Raw genomic sequence first — 17229 nt, forward strand, 5'->3', positions numbered from 1 at the left:
CTGCAAAAAAGAGGATGTTTGGAGGAAATGTGTGTTAAAATCCTGCTGGAATTGTCCCTTTGGCAAATCCCTGGCCACCAGGTCATGTCACAGGTCATGTCACAGTTTGCCCTATTGTTGATTCAGAGGAAGTTGCATTCTGGTACCCAACTCTTCCTCCAACCCACTAGTACTAGTATTTGCTGCCCCATGAATGCTCCCTGAACAGCAGACTTTATGAGACACGTAGCGCCACTATGACTGATGTGTGTTGAGCTCAGGTAACAGTGACTGATGCATCAAATGAGCTGGTTCATTTAGATTGAAGCTGGTTTAACAAGCTTCTCCCAGGGCAGAGAGAATGGGCTATTAAGGGAAACTTTTCCATTCTGCCTTAGAAATGCCCCGAACTGGAGATTAGATTGTTAATTTAACCAAGGTAGCTAAAACAAGCAGAATACTCAAAAAACCTCCTGTTTCACACTAAATACCCATTTAATTTAGTCCAGTTAATACTCTTTTCCAAACACAACTCCAATCTTCCCTGTAGTACAGGCTGAGGAATATAGACCAGCAGTTTCTGGAGCTGTTGTAGACTGGAAGTGCCCCTGGCTTGTTTGTCACCCTACATGGGTCTCTGCTCATATACCTGGGGAACAGAGGAGGCTCAGCCTGACATGAGGAACCACGTCAGTAGGATTGTCCTGACCATGCTGCAATGCATGGGGACAGGGAAGCCCAAACTGTCCCAGAGGAACGTCTCTGGTCAAATGCATCACCCCAAGCTGCAATACAGGGTGTTTCGGTGGCCTGGAAAGGGTTGTTTGTTCTTATGGGCAGATCTTCCTCACACATCTGCATATGGAAGTTGGGATCATAGAATCCTAGAACAGTTTGGGTTGGAAGGGATCTTCAAAGCTCCCCCAGTGCCACCCCTGCCATGAGCAGGGACATCTTCACCCGCTCAGGTTGCTCAGAGCCCCGTCCAGCCTGGCCTGGGATGTCTCCAGGGATGGAGCATCCACCACCTCTCTGGGATTGCCAGTCACGCAGGGAGGCTCGAGCAGGAGAAATTAAATGATGGCACTTTTCCTCACTGCGTAGAGGCGCACAGAGCAGGTTGCCAGAGCCTGGCCATTGCTCGCCAGCTCTGTCCTGTACTTCTCTTGCCTCAACGCTCAACCACCTCTGCCCTTGCTCCCTCCTCCACTCCTGACTGTCATGGGAGGTTCCCGAGGACGTGGCCGGAGGGAAAACGCTCTGTTATCCTTTCATTTCCTGACCCCGCTCTGCTGTGGTTTTGCAGGGAGCGGAGACAAGGAAGCGCTCGCCGACACTCAGCAGCCAGTTCAAGCGGTCCCTGGAGCTGTTGATGAGGACTCTCAGTGTCTGCCAGCCCTTTTTCGTCCGCTGCATCAAGCCCAATGAGTACAAGAAGCCCATGGTAAGTCCTGCTTTTCCCTCCTTGTTATATTTTTGTACGACAACACCTGTTGGGTGACTCTGCCCTGGATCTAACAGCAAAACCAACCCACACCTGTCTGCAAGTGACCGAGTCACCAAATCATAAGCAAAATCAGTCACTTGCCTTGAGATCCAACAGCACCCCACAAGTTTTTGCAGAAGTGAACACCCACACCCTGCCCTTCTTCCCAAGGACAAGCTCAAGAAATTCACCCTGACGACCTTCCTGCTATAGGAAATGTCTCTGAATTTCCATAGGGGGTAGGGACCACCCTGCCAGACACATAGGCTGAGCTATACAGCCCTGGTTTCAATCCTATGGCAAGGTCCAATGTTTCCTAAAAGGGATCCCCTTTCCACGGGGTTTTCTACAAAAGTCTTTGCTTCTGAGGTGTCTCACTCATATTCACCCCCATTAGATCCTTTCGACTGCTTTTTTTTTTTGCACCAATTGTGAAAGCACAATTTTGTTAAAAAAAGAGGCAAAATAGCACAGAGGAAAGGTGAAAGTCTCTGATTCCCAGAGAATTGCTTCAAAAACAACAAATGCTCTGGGGACAAACTTTATGGAGCAAATGAAAGGGAAGGAGATGACTGTAAATCCCCCTGACCACAAACTTCTCATGGAAGGGACTCGGAGTTTTGCAGAGAAAGGTGTGCAGTGACCACCCCAGTCCCACTGTCAGAACCTTGCAGGGCTGGACCCTGGTGCTGTTTGCAATCACTGTCAGCTGCTCACCCCTCTTAGTAGTGATACTGTGTGGGGAGGAAGAGCTTCATTTAATAATAATTTAAGTCATTTGTTTCTGTGAGTCATTTTGTCATTGCCTTTGCGCCTCAGTAGTGGTTAATCTAGCCAGATCTGGAGTTTTATCTAAAGTCACTGTTAGCAAAGCTCAGTTGAGTGCAAAAAACCCCATAATACTGAATTTCAGAGCTCTTATATACAAGCAGTGTTTGTTTGAAGCTTATTTTGGCTGTTCAGTGAACCTCATATGATGCAGGGTGAAAGGTTTTTTGGGTCTCTCAGAGCAGTTTACTGTGCACTTATCCTGCTTTTGGTGAGCGTAAAAAAGCACCTAATATCATGCTAATGGAATACTTTGAATTAATATTTAACAATATGTCTGATCTGATATTATCAGCTGAGCTGAGATCAAACCAAGACCTTCCTTAAGAACGTGGTTGATGTTGAAAAATAGGTGTACCTCCTGAAATGACGTTAAGAGATTATTTTTAATGCCCTGACTTTGAGCTGCTTTTACACCTGGATGTCTGGGAATAGGTCTGGCATTTTGTCCCCTGTGTAGAAAATTAATGTTTCATCAGCCTTTGCAAGCTCTAATCCAGAAACCTTTGTCCACCCCATTTATCTACAAAACTTACAGTGGGACATAAAAACAACTATAAGTTTGAAAGAATCAGAAAAAGATAACTCATCTCCCTGTTAAAGTAATGAGTGGATGAGCGTACACTGAATCAGGGACTGCGGTGCCATAAGAAATTCAATGTGATTTCTTGCTAAACTTATTTTTGGCCTTGGTTTAATAATACAAAAGAGGGGAAAAACAAATCCCAGATAATGGTACACAGAGCTGTGCAGAGCAACTGCAAAAGAGAACATTTTTCTGGGAGTTCATTTTCTGTCCCTGGCTTTGAAGGAAAGTGTTCTGATAGTGATAGGAAATGGGATAGTGGGAAGTGAAAGGTCAGTGGAAAGTCCTGACTGTTTGTTACTTTATGTTATTTTAAACCTTTTGCTTCCTTCTAAACTGTGCTTTGGTGGGGGGGGAAATGTTTGCATCAGGATGCTGGCTGGAGTTCTCTGGGTCTGTACATGGTCCAATGCTGCTGCTTCTGAGTGTTGCTCTGTTGTTCTGGTTAGTACAACAGAAATATCAATATGTGGCATGAATAAGGTAACAAACCATGCAAAGAAAGTCGAAACTGTTTCCAACAGCCTGTGTCTCCTCAGGTACTGGTGCAAGGAGAACATAGTCCCCCATACGTGTAATGGAGTAGCCCTGCCAGCTCTGGAGGGTTATTTGCAAACCCACAACCACTCACAGACCCTCCTACTTCATGGCAGCTGGAGACAGAGGAATTCACACCTCTTTCCTCCGCACCTTTCTTGTCCCCAATACGCCCTTTAGATAGAGACAGCTTGAGACCAAATCTGGGTGATGCTGCTTTCTGCCTTTTCCTCGCTGATCTGTTGTCCTCTCCCGGGAGCAGGTTCTGTCTCAATTCACTCCAGTTCTATTGTGGTTACAAGCTAGTCTAAAAGCTCCCTTCAGGGATGGAGAGGTGGATGTATCCATACGGCAGATCCTCCTGTCCCAGGAGATGCATCTGAGACACAGGGATGTCTGAGATACAGGTACATGTCCATCTCTCCTCCCTCACTTTAGGGAGCGCCTGTGTGACTCACATTTTAGGTGCTCACATCTGTACATGCACAGATGCTCACATTTTGGACAGTTGATGGGAGGGCAAATGAATAACACCATAGCAGTAACTCTTTGGCCCAGGCTGGGATTTACTGTCCTGAGTTTCTCTGGTGTGCCAGCACCATGCGACATCTGCCTTTATATTACACTTGGGTTTGAACACTTTTTGGATGATCCTGACAGAAAATGTCAGGCAGCAAGAGGGTGATATCAGGGTCTCCAGGATCCTCCTCAATCCACTAAAGCACAAACTTGATGGCAGGGGTTTTCCTGAACCTTCTTTTGCTTAAGCAGAGGCACCTAAAGCAAGGGTGTGCAACCGGGCTTATTAACTAACTGCAAGTCTTACCGAGGAGCAGATGAAGGATCTGGGGGTACTTAGTCTTGAGGAAAGGGGGGTGAGGGGAGACCTTCTCACTCTATAACTACCTGAAAGGAGATTGGAGCCAGGGGGGTCAGTCTCTTCTCCCAAGTGATAAGTGAGAGGATGAGAGGAAATGGCCTCAGGTTCTGCCAGGGGAGGTTTAGATTGGATATTGGGAAAAATAATGGGCTGTTGGGCATTGGAACAGGCTGCCCACAGAAGTGGTGGAGTCACCATCTCTGGAGGGGTTTAAAAGACACGTAGATGAGGTTCTTAGGGACATGGTTTAGCACCAGTGTTGGGTTAACTGTTGGACTCGATAATCTTAAGGTTCTATGACTGAGTTACCTTCAACTGCTGTCTGGCGTTGAAACTGTCCGCTGCTTGTCAGGAGCAACCACAAATGCTGATCTGATATTCGTTCTTTCTGCCAAAGCCTCAGCTGGTCTCACTTCATTTTAAGCTCCTCAGATGTCCTCCTGGGTACATGGTGGTTTGATGATAACAGCCTTATCTCAGGGCCTTGGCACCTCCAAGGCTCCACTCTTCCTTTGTGTGGCTTCATGGTGTCACCTACCCTACCTGGTGTAGGCACCTAAGACCTTTAAGTATCCAAGGCTTCACTGGTATGATCCTCTGCTTCCTCTGCCTGCAAAATGGTATTGCCCTGCCTATACAGGGAGTGCTCTGATCATGCTGGTAAAGCCCAGAGTGGTGGTCAGAAGTTAATGACCATGAATGATTGTTGCAAGGGTCATTGTATGGTTTGATTCTTGTAGATGCAGCATCACTGCCAGTTTTCCCAAGGTGATGTTCACCATTGCATCATGCTCTTCAGTTCTCCTCAGCCCTTTGTATAATGTGTGGGACACATGCAGTCTTGCAAGCAGGAATTATAGAAATTGAGTGAGTCAAACACACTCAGTAGTTCATATGATCACACCCATGACAACCAGCAGTCCTATGTCCTTGGGTCCACCAAGTGAAGGATTTGAGTGGATGCCTGACTTGGTAACCCCACACATCCTCAGAGCCACCACTTTCTTATGGCCGATCTGGGCCAAATGTGCAATTAAACCATCATGTCCTGTAACCTCCCTAGCTGTTTGACCGGGAGCTGTGCGTCCGTCAGCTGAGGTACTCAGGGATGATGGAGACCATCCGGATCCGCCGAGCTGGCTACCCCATCCGCTACACATTTGTGGAGTTTGTGGACCGGTACAGGGTGCTCATGCCTGGGGTGAAACCAGCATACAAGCAGGTGAGCATCTTCTTCCACGGGTAGTAATTGCTTTCTGGTGGGCTCTCCAGAGATATTTGTGGGGTGTGCATCCTCTTCAAAAGCAATTATGAAAGATTTGATGCCCAGATGTTACAGTGGTTCTCTGGGCTTTCCAAGGGAATGGTTACAGGCCTGGCAGGGACAGGTTGCCATATTCAACCTGTCCCTCTCACCTTAAGTTTAGTGAAAAAAATACCTGGGGAATCCCATTAGCAGAAAGCTGCTGGAACTGAGGCCAGAAAAGGTCCCCTCTGGGCTTGGGAGGAGCAATGGGTGAAGTTGGTCCTGATGAATATCACCCCCTGTCCTACCAGGGTGACCTGCGTGGGACATGCCAGCGCATTGCTGAAGCAGTGCTCGGGAAGGATGATGACTGGCAGATTGGAAAGACTAAGATATTTCTGAAGGTAGGTGGTTCTCCATGTCTCCCCTGCCATGGGACCCTTGCTTGTGAAGTGGTCTCCTACCATTCCCTTTCCATCACAAAACATGACCCTTTCCCATAGTCTCTGGGTTGGCGTGGCCACGGGTAGAACCTGAGCCAAGGCAGGATATTTGGGGCCAGTTTAGGAAGCAGTGGGCAGGAGGAAGTCCTGAAACTCTACCAGCATGCACACAAACACACAGACACAGAAATGGTCACATACAGCTCACAGCCCTTCCCCTCCTGGGCTGAGTCGCTCAACTTCATCTCCTGCCTTCACCCAAAAAGCACGGCAGCAGGAGGGATGTCCATGCAGAGCCCTGCTGAGAGAGGAGAACAACAGGCTTGTTTTGCTTCCAGCACATGCTCATGCAACCCAAGACGTGCTTACAACATCCCTTTCAACATCACTTCAGCTGATGCAGAGCAGCCTAACACTGCGAGTCCCCTGCAGCTCCATTCACACTCAACTCTCCTTGCAAACTCATCACTGAGTTGCTCTGGGAAGATGAAGCTGAGCTGAACAGAAACCACTCTGGAAACAAAAGCTTCTCTCGAGCAAAAATCTCAACAGTAAACCCTGACTGCCTATATCTGAATTCACCCCCAAATACATAACCAGCACGATCACCCCCATCTTTTCCCCAGAAGCTGTTCCTGCTAGTCGCTCTTTCCAGAGCCTGTTATCAAGATCTCACAGCTGTCAGGGCAGGAAACAGAGAAATCGGGAGGCCCCGAGGGGCCGTGTGAGGTCGAGCAAAGCAGGAAATGTGTGGAGCTGCCTCCGCTGCACCCAGCGCCGCAGGACCCGACGTGCTGCAACCGGGAAAGAAAACCGAGTTACAAACGGCGTGGGAGGAATCAACAAAAGTTTGGGCTGGTTCATCTGAGAACTTCAAGGCAATGAAATTCAGTGTTTCAAGGAGCTGTTCTGTCCTTAGGATATGGAGGTTTTGCAGCCTTGGCTAGAGGGAGCAATGGCACCCAGGTAGCCTGGAGTTTGTTCCCAAACCTCTCCAGGAACTGCTCCCATGGCTGATGGCACTAGCAGGGAGCTCTACATGGAAAGACAATGTAATCTGGTTGTTTTCAGACTGTAAAGTATTGCATATGCCACTTCTGGATGCCCTGGTTCATTTTGGAATAAAGGCAGTAGTTAACTAGGGTTTATGTAGTGAGTGAGTGGGGTGATACTTCGGATATAAAATGTCCCCAGAGGTTATTTTGGAGATTTCCTCTGGGAAAGGGCCTCATACCACCCGTCCCGCCACATGTCGGGCAGATGGCGAAATCAAGACATGGGCGCTGTGGTGCTTCCTCCCACAGGACCATCATGACATGCTGCTGGAGATTGAGAGAGACAAGGCCATCACGGACAAAGTCATCCTCATCCAGAAGGTGGTCCGTGGATTTAAAGACAGGTAGGTGAGCTATGTGGCAACTGGCTCTTGGGAGATGCATCACTCTCTTGGTGCCCATCTGACCTGCCCTGCCTGCAGCCAAGGAAAGGGGAGCCCAAATGTGTTGGCACTCAGTTGCAGCAAGTATTGGAGGAGAACAATAGAGGAAACAAGGGGAAGGCAGTGTTATCTGCCTCCAGGATGGACCTTCTGTCCCTGTTCAGTGCTCTCTTCAGGGGAGCTGATCACAGAGTGGTTTGGGTTGGAAGGGACCTCTGAAGATCATCCAGTCCAACCCACCTGCTGACGCAGGGCCACCGGAGCAGATCACACAGGAAGGTGTCCACATAGGTTTGAATGTCTCCAGAAAAGGAGACTCCACAGCCTCTCTGGGCAGCCTGTTCCAGGCTCTGGCACCTCACAGTAAAGAAGTTTATCCTCATGTTTAGATAGAACCTCCTGTGTTTCAATCTGTGCCTGTTGCCAGTGTTTTCTATGACAATGCAGCCACAGGACTCTGAGTCTGCTGAAGGCAACGCTAAGCCTCCAGTCTATGGAGAACCGCACGAGACTGTGGTGTGACCACTGGGTCATACACTGTGACTAACACTGCTTTCCCCAAAGCCCAAGGGGTTTGGGAATCTCCCCTTTGCTGGATAGTTGCTCAGTCTGGAAGGAGGGTAGGTAGCCCATGGGGAGCTCATGGCACAGTTGTGGAAGAAGAGGGGTAGTCACAGCCAAGGACAATCTGCACCCACAGAGGAGAAACAGTTCTTGGGGCTTTCTGCTCTTTGACTGTCCAAGCCATGGCTGTGACTTGTGTTGTGCCTTGGGTTTTGCAGAAAGGACACACACCAGATAACTCAGTAATCCTTCCCACAGTAATCCTAGCAAGACCCCCAAGCAAGTTCTTCTGATGCAATAGTCCCCAATATATCTACAAGTAGAATCAGAACAGGATAAGAGGGATGGGAGAGCAGATAGGGATAACAGGGCCGAGTTGCTGAAGTTTGCTGTTGATTATTTGAGTGAGACTGAATCTGTTCTCAGGCCCTGGGATAGCAGCAGGGAAGAAATTCCAGATGCAAGAAGAGGGTGCATGTTCTGCCTGTTCCCATAACCTGGCAGAAATCTGCCTGCAGAGACCTCCTACAGATCTTTTTATAAAATCAAGGAGAGCTGTGAGAGGAGACTCTTTCAGGCCAAAAATGCAATGTTTACCTGGATACTCAGTTTCAAATCTCCAAAGAATGAGGCCCAGGAGATGATGATAACTTGAAGCCAAAACCCAGAGGCAAGTGACTGAAATGCCTTTGCAGGTCCAATTTCCTGAAAGTGAGAAATTCAGTCCTGATGATTCAGAGATACTGGCGTGGACACAACTGCAGGAAGAACTACGGTGCTGTAAGTACAGGGGTGCTTCCTCTCACCTATGCCTTCCTACTCCTTTCATCTGGAACACATGTAAGGGTTTCCTGGCTTAAAATGTCCCATGGAGTACAGGAGGATATGGGGTTGGCTTTTATCAGTTGAAGCAATGAATGGAGGTTTGCTCTTGCTGTTTTGACTTCTCATTTTAGAAGGCACCTGACCACCTTCTAGCTGTCCTTTTGCTGATGAATCAGATGTCCAGTGCATCAGCTGGTCACCTGGGGTTTTAAAAGTCTTCCCCTAGTTGCCAGGTGACTGAAAAGTCAAGAACAGCTCCCTTTGAAACACAGACCTCATCTCCAAGTGGAATTGTATCTGGATTTCTCTTCAGTCCAGTCCATGGCCCTCTCCCCTCCCTGACCCACCTGGCTCTGACCTAACAGTGGGTCGTTTGGGAAGTGTGCTGTGTCTAAAGACTCTCAGCATCATCCTTCAAGCCTACAACTTGAAAGAAATAGCCACTTCCAAGTTGGTCATGATGATGCGTCCTGCCATGAAACAGTCACTTGACCATCAGGTAGGAGGTCCGCAGCTGCTGGACCTCAATGGGAACAACCCTCATGCCTTGTGGCTACCTAGAGATGGCCAACCAGACAACCTGAGGCTTCTCAAGGGCAAAAACTCTGCAGGACCCAGTGGGAGAGAAACTGCCTTTATCCTCCCTGTGCTTTGAATCAGTGCCACAGTCGGAGGGCTTCATTTCTCCACCCTCTTGGAGAACCTCCCTCCTGAAGGTTTGTCCTGGTGGTGGCTGATTTCAGTGGCTCTTATTTACAACCGTGCAAGAAGATTAGTGATGGAAATCTGCTTAGGGTGGGTGAGCCCCTGGGCAGTGGGGTGGTTTCATCCTGCTCCCTCTTGCAGATGCGGATCGGCTTCCTGAGGCTGCAGGCCCTCTACCGATCCCGCAAGCTCCACAAGCAGTACCACATGGCTCGCCGGCGCATCATCGAGTTTCAGGCACGATGCCGGGGATACCTGGTCCGCCGGGCTTTCCGTCACCGCCTCTGGGCTGTCCTCACCGTCCAGGCATACGCCCGGGGCATGATTGCCCGAAGGTTGTATAAGCGTCTTCGGGGAGAAGTAAGTACCATGGAGGAGGTCATGGGAAACGGAGGTGGGGAGAGGGGAAATAAACAAGTTTCTGCATCATGTGCTCATGGGATTATTCTTCAAAGAGCAAAAAAAAAACCTAGAAAATAAGTAGATGCCTATTAAAAAGGGCTCTTATTGTTATTCCCCCAGTATCATCGACGCCTGGAAGCAGAAAAACTTCGTCTGGCGGAAGAAGAACGACTCCGAAAGGAGATGAGCGCCAAGAAAGCCAAAGAGGAAGCAGAAAAGAAGCACCAAGTATGTGGGGACAGATCTCTTTCTGAGGTTCTGTCACTGTTTTCCAGGGACTGTTTTTACTCCTCTGAGGGGGAATGCCGAAAATATCTAAGGGATTTCTGCCCTGCTTGAGCGGTTTGTATTTAATTCACTGAAGTACTCTGTGCTCTAACTAGCTTGAAGCTGCTCCAGAATTTCTGATCTGCTGCACAGGAATGCCGGAGATTAAAGTTATTATTCACTTGCTTTTGCTATTGTATAAAGGCTGAAGGGTGAACTGGGATGCTGTGGGTCTGTGCACATGCATGGTCACTGTAGAAAATGAAAAAATGAGATTAGTGAGAGTCTCTGTTCATGAATAAGACCCCCTAAACAGGCACTAAGGAGAGAGAAAATGCTCTTGCTTTGTCTTTCTGCAATTAGGAAACTGAGGCATGGACAAGTTACTGATTTGCTCCAGGTCACGTTGCTGGATAGTACCCCAAGCACTGGGCAGTCTGCCTCTCTAAAACCAAGCTCTGCAGAATTTAGTGCCAGCTCTTTGAAAGGAACAGTTCAGTCATTGTACTTGTCCTGTTCCAGGTACGCCTGGCCCAGCTGGCACGGGAAGATGCGGAGAGAGAAGTAAAGGAGAAGGAGGAAGCGCGTCGGAAGAAAGAGCTCTTAGAGAAAATGGAGAGAGCTCGCAATGAGCCAGTGAATGACTCGGAAATGGTGGACAAAATGTTTGGATTCCTGGGGACAACCTCCTCCCTGCCTGGCCAGGAAGGACAGGCACCCAATGGCTTCGAGGTACTGGAGACATACACAAGTCTGGCTATCGCAGGAAAGGCTTTAACAACACACTAATGAATCATGGGAGAGTGGGACAATCCAAAAGGGTGTCTCTGAAGGCTTTATTCAAGACCATGCCCTTCTACATGGTGCAGAGGGTTGGCATGCTGTGGCTGGGGACAGACAGACCGTCTCCAGGCTTTCTCTGGGGATACTGCATGGAGGGGAGAAGTATCACTATAAGGCCATCGGGGACATGTGACATTTGACATCTTCTACCTTGTGGTTCATCACAGCTCACAGCATTTTGTTCTTGAGCACCCTTTCCCCATTCTAGGAGTGGGACCATGGCTTTATGTTTCTCCTGTTGCTCTGGGGACATTCCTGGGCACAACATGTCCTTCAATATTCAGGCTTTGCATGGGCTCCAGAGTTATATTTCATGGTTTTCTCTCCAACCAGCTTTTTCTTTGGGTGTGGATATCAGACAGACAGAAAAGTCAGGCCCAAGGGGAAATTGTATTTCAGTATCCAAAGTCACTCTGAGCACCTACCATGTCCTTCCTCACCAGGATCTTGAGCGAGCCCAGAAGGAGCTGGAGGAAGAGGACCTAGATGCAGCTTTGCCTCTCCCTGAGGAAGAGGAGGAAGATCTTTCAGAGTACAAATTTGCCAAGTTTGCCGCCACGTATTTCCAGGGCACGACGACACACACCTACATCCGCCGGCCTCTCAAGCAGCCTCTTTTGTACCATGAAGATGAAGGAGACCAGTTGGTGAGGCAGGGGATGAAAACCCTTGAGCAGAGTGGGGTGGGTTGGGGCAAACCTTGGGAACCCTCCAGCTAAAGGACATCACAGTTTCCCTTTGGGATATACTGATGTGCTCGTGGTTTGGTGGACAGCACAGCCGTCATCTGCTGCACGCAAGTCAGTAGGCACTGTCCTACCATGCTTTGACCACTGACAAGGCAACGTGTGTTAGAGGGACACAGTGGTGAGTCCCCTTCTGTACCTTGATATTTCATAGAATCATAGAATCGTAGTATCATAGAATAGTTTGGGTTGGAAGGGGCCTTCAAAGCTCATACAGTTCAACCACCTGCCATGAACAGGGGCATCCTCAACCAGATTAGGTTGCTCAGAGCCCTGTCCAGCCTGACCTGGGATGTCTCCAGGGATGGTTCATCCACCACCTCTCTGGCCAACCTCGGCCAGGCTCTCATCACCTTCACTGTAAAAAATTTCTTCCTCGTGTCTGACCTGAGTCTCCCCTGCTTTAGTTTGAAACCATCACCTTTTTTGCCATCGCAACAGCCCTGCTAAAAAGTCTGTCCCCATCTTTCTTATAGGCCCTTTTTCAGTACTGAAAGGTCCCAATGAGGTGTCCACAAAGACAGTTGTGTTGGGACAGATTATTAAGTGCTCTGCACTCAGGGCATAGACAATGCAAATTATTGAGTGAGCAGCACTTGTAAAGTTACTACTCGGCAGCTGAAAACGTTGCTTCTTACCTTAACAGCGCAGAGCTAGAAGAGGAGAAACACTTGTTCTATAACCAGCAGTACAAGAGCAGAATCATAGTGAACCTGCATGGCTGTAATGAACATTACGTTGGCCATGAACTTGCCTTCAGTGTGGTTGCTCAGATGGGATGTATGCTGCCAGCAAAACTGTTTTATATGATACAAGAAAGTGTTTTATCTCCTGCAGATGTACAGAGAGACCACAGTGATGATCCTGATGGATTCAGCATGACTTGACCACCCCCTCCACTGCCCTGGCATGAGCTAATGAAGTTTAACTTTCCTTTCAAACAGGCAGCACTTGCTGTATGGATCACCATCCTCCGTTTCATGGGAGACCTCCCTGAGCCAAAATATCACACAGCCATGAGTGATGGTGGCGAGAAGATACCAGTGATGACAAAAATCTATGAGACTCTTGGAAAAAAGACCTATAAGAAAGAACTGCAAGCTCTGCAGGGAGAAGGAGAGGTAACTGCTGTGGCTGTAAAAGAGGCGGTATTATTAGGTGTTGGATATTGAAATGTGTTGGAAGAAAACAACTTGTAGGGTTTGCTGCAGACATTCAATTTGTTGATTTTTTTTTTTTTTGCAATTAAGTTATAAAGGGAGGTTTGCCTGTGTGTCAAGTGTTGATCCTGTCCCTTCTTCTTCACAGGGATAACTGAATGTCCCCCAGTAATACAGTAATGAAAGTACCCTGATGTCTCTCATAAGGCTTTGATCTGTCTCCTCCTCCTTGTAGGGCAGAAATACATGGGGGGAGTGCAATGTCCTGGGTCATCGGTCTCTCACTTGGGGATTTCTTTTTGATCTGCACTCGATCCAAAGAGAGTAAATTAAAATGTGCCCTTAATCTTGGAGCAGGAAGTAAACTTACCAGGGGATTAAGCTGTGGAAATCCTCCCCCAAAAATCCCTAGTGCATCCTAGTGTATTCTGGGATGTCACTGGAGGACTTTGTCTTAGGACCCCTCCCAGATAAGAAATTGTTCTGGATAAATCGCTAAGGTGCTTTCATCTTTGGCAATCGCTTTATTCAACAGGGCAAGATATTACATGGAATTGGCATTTTCTAGATGATGCAGTTGCATTTTCAATAAGTTTTCTGTGGTATCATTTAGACAAGGCATCAGTTGCAGATATAAATTAAGAAATTTCCCAGTTTTTAGAGACAATTATATCACTCATCACCTTCAGTGAATTACCTGAGAAAGAGAGTAGCTTCATCTGGATTGTAATTCTGTGAAAAAATGCACAAAGAATAACTTTTCGTTGCATCTATATATCATTTATTTCTTGCTTATTATGAAAAAGCATATTTTAGCCAATTGATACAACAGGTAGTACAGAAGAGAAGGAAAATCTAAGCATCCATTAAGCAGAGTGCGCAACGGTGCAGAGACATGTCTGAGCTGACCCCGAGCATGATGATATGGAAATCCTGGTTTACAGGACTAGCTTGGCTTTTTAACAACTATCACAGCTACAAGACTCAAAGTTTTGATCTGGTGTAAAATTACAATCGTTTCAAGGCTGTTAAATGGGGAGAAGTTAACTGGGTCAAAAAGTGAAGCGATTATCCATGCCATTTAAATCTGACAACTAGCATAAAGTTGATATAAAAGTAGAAAGGCAGCAGTAACCTGATGGTACGTAGTCAGTGCCTGGGTCTGTCCCACATCAAATTCATTTTTCTGGAAAAATCTGATAGAGCACAGTGATGAAACCCCAATGGATAACTAGCAGTCCATGAATCCCTGCCTAGATGACTTCCAGCTCACAAATCTGCTGTGCAAATGGCTCATCTCAGAAAATGGTCTCACTCATAGAATAACTTGGGTTGGAAGGGACCTTCAAAGCTCATCCAGTGCCACCCCTGCCATGAGCAGGGACATCTTCACCAGCTCAGGTTGCTCAGAGCCCCGTCCAGCCTGGCCTGGGATGTCTCCAGGGATGGGACATCTACCACCTTTCCATCCAACCTGTTCCAGTATTTGCAATGTAGCCTGAATGTCACACAGCAGAACTGGCTGGATCTAGGTTGTCTCGGAGTCAACCATGCATTCAACATAATGTTTTTCTGACATCCCCAATATGTAATTTTGATCTGGGAGAGGCTAATTTATTAGAGAGTATCTGCGCAATTCAGAACCAGACCTGGGTTATGAGGGGGTGTGGGAATATGGATCCAAACTTCCAGTTGCCTTCAGCCTCTGGAAATATCTCACTCTCTGCCCAGGATTAACGAGCCCAGGGGACAGAGGGAGAGCATGTACTCTGTGTCTCACCCTGTTGCATCCACGCCTCTTGCTTTGCAGAGTACTCACATTGATGGGCACAAGAAGAACAGTGTGCGGCACAAACTGGTCTCCTTAACGCTCAAGAAGAAATCCAAACTGACGGAGGAGGTGAGAGGAGACGCTTGGCCGCCTGGCAGCACAAGTGCCGTCGGATTGTCTGCAGCCCTCTCTGACTCTCTTCTGCTTTTCCCTAGACAACATAGAACCAGCCCTCCTCTGGGTTTGGCGCTACCTGTCTCTCTGCCTGAAAGATTTAAGGAGTGTTTAAGGGGAAAGGTTGGCTTCCCGTGTCTCCTTGAGTCATTCTGCACCTCGCGCCGGCCTCCCCTCGGCTCCCGTTCTCCATCCATCCAGCATCTTCCCTCCCCTCTTTCACAGCCTTCCATCCAGCTGCCAATACCTCCCACCACCCTGTGATGGTCTGAATGTTAATCCCTGCTATTAGTTTCCTGCCCTCCGCCATGGCGTAGGTAGCAGAGGTGGGATAGCCAAAAGCCCTCACCCATCCTCTGCTCCTCTCCAAGTGCCAGGGTCAAAATTCCCCATGGGAGCAGTTAGCTTAAGCTGAGAGCTTTTGAAAATCCCACTTCAAAAGACTGAGGAACAAGAAAGGTTTTTTATCTTTTGGTGGGGAATGAGAGCAGGGCAAAGATGTGGATTCAGTCTTCATTTACACACGGCCATGTCCACTTCCAGAGCAGGGACCATCTCTCCTGGCTATAGATGCTTGAGAGCATGAAGGTTGCTCTCTTAGGTAGTCACCTTCCTTTAGGGTCAGTGGGGAGAAATAGGACCCAGTCCAGCTTACCCTAAGTTGTCACTCCGTAAATGCCTATTTCAAGTGGCTCTAAATGGAGGCTGGTTTGAGTAGCTGAGACATAGAGTTGGTAAGCAGATGAACGTCATCCCTGTTTTCACAAACAGCACCATGCTTATGCGCTTTTGCCTGCATCGTTAGCATAAGGAGCAGGGCCATTTTGTCAGTGTTTTAATATATTCTTTAGTATAACTGAGTTGAAGGAACAGGCCTTCCTTGGCAATAAGCTTGGGTTATTCCAAAGATCCTTGGTGGCCCTTACCTGGCTGCAGGACCAGTTCAGAGCTGGGATGTAAGGATGTCATCATAGAAACCTTGGACAAAGACCAAGCAGGTGGGAGTGTGACTAGACAGGACCATTTCCATCTTCACCCACATGTGATTAAAGCCAACGAAGTCACACCCTCCCATTGCTGATACAGTGCTAGATTAAAGAACTTCTGAGACCCCCCTGGCTGGTGGAGGATTCCTCCTGGGGGAGCACCACACATTTGGGATGGGGATGGGGGTGGGGGGGACATAGTAACTGGCTGTACTGAAAGAGAACAATGTGTCTGATTGGCAGGTGACAAAGAGACTTCATGATGGTGAATCCACACTCCAGGGTAATAGCATGCTTGAAGATCGACCCACCTCCAACCTGGAGAAGCTCCATTTCATTATTGGTAATGGGATCCTCAGGCCAGCCTTAAGGTTAGAAATCAAGACAGAGTCATAAATATGACATTCTTCTCATTCCTTCTTCCTTGAGCTATGCTTGTCCAAATGATTTTGCTACTGTGTGCAGCTTTACAAAACTCTTGTTATATAATTTTTCTGGTTGTGTTTTATAATATGAGCTGGATCATGTTCTTCACCGTCCATATCTAGCCTGACTGAAAGACCACACAGAGTGACACAAACGCTTCCGAAAGTGCTAGTGGCTACTGTATTGGTTTTTTAAATCCTCACTCTTGTTCACTGTGCTTTGTTTTCTATTTGACCATTTAGATCTCTATTGTTTGTGGGAATATTTTTCATGGTGTACTAATGAAAAAATTCAAACTCACTTCAGTTGCCAAATTAAGCACTCAAAAAATAGAAAGTGCCAAATTAAGGCCAACTGTACCTTTTTGGTTGAACCCGTTTATGCATGTTTGTTATAACACAGTCCTTGTTTATGTATTCTCACACTCTTCACTCACATCTGTCTGCTAACTCCAGGAACAGGTGTTGCATCCTCATCTGATGACTAGTTTCTCTAATTCTCATTTCATCCTCCCAGATCACCATGAAACCCATAGCCTTATTTTTCTGCACAAGGTCTGTTCTGAAGGCAGACCTGGTGCTGTCCCATGGGCTTTCCCATGGGGCTTGTCAATGTAAGAGGTTGGCTAACGAGTCTTTGCTGCTACCCATGTAGATGAAGGAGTAATGTTATCCCTCATTTTGTATGTGGAGAACTAAAGTTAAAGTCAAAAGTGGACATGAATTCCCAAATTGAGATACCTGACAATGTACACACCTGTTTGTATGTAAGAGATGAACAAACCTTGACCTCTGCTTGAGTCCCCAGCACTTCCAGAAAGCAAGTTCAGATATCTCAAGAGGAACAGCCAGCAAATACAGACTCTAGTTGATGGTCTTCTATGGAAGTTAGTTTAGAAGCTTCTCTTGGTATCACTGGGAAATACTTGTGATAAACC

General features: G+C 47.4%; 1 protein-coding gene across 7 annotated transcripts in view; it reads left to right on the forward strand.

The window, feature by feature from the left end:
• MYO7A (myosin VIIA) overlaps positions 1-17229 on the forward strand; it is a 114029-nt gene that overhangs the window by 68813 nt on the left and 27987 nt on the right. For 4 of the 7 annotated variants that reach the window (XM_071815717.1, XM_071815626.1, XM_071815688.1 and 1 more), the window contains 12 exons: positions 1286-1423; positions 5360-5518; positions 5854-5946; positions 7290-7384; positions 8683-8767; positions 9659-9877; positions 10040-10147; positions 10709-10918; positions 11473-11676; positions 12720-12896; positions 14746-15003; positions 16110-16237. In XM_071815717.1, the coding sequence (XP_071671818.1) occupies positions 1286-1423; positions 5360-5518; positions 5854-5946; positions 7290-7384; positions 8683-8767; positions 9659-9877; positions 10040-10147; positions 10709-10918; positions 11473-11676; positions 12720-12896; positions 14746-15003; positions 16110-16237 (1874 nt within the window). The remainder of the gene's footprint in view (positions 1-1285; positions 1424-5359; positions 5519-5853; positions 5947-7289; positions 7385-8682; positions 8768-9658; positions 9878-10039; positions 10148-10708; positions 10919-11472; positions 11677-12719; positions 12897-14745; positions 15004-16109; positions 16238-17229) is intronic. The other 3 variants (XM_071815753.1, XM_071815781.1, XM_071815819.1) reach the window with 1 other exon arrangement.

This window comes from Patagioenas fasciata, chromosome 1 (genome assembly GCF_037038585.1).
Source record: "Patagioenas fasciata isolate bPatFas1 chromosome 1, bPatFas1.hap1, whole genome shotgun sequence".
NCBI classification, from domain to species: Eukaryota; Metazoa; Chordata; class Aves; order Columbiformes; family Columbidae; genus Patagioenas; species Patagioenas fasciata.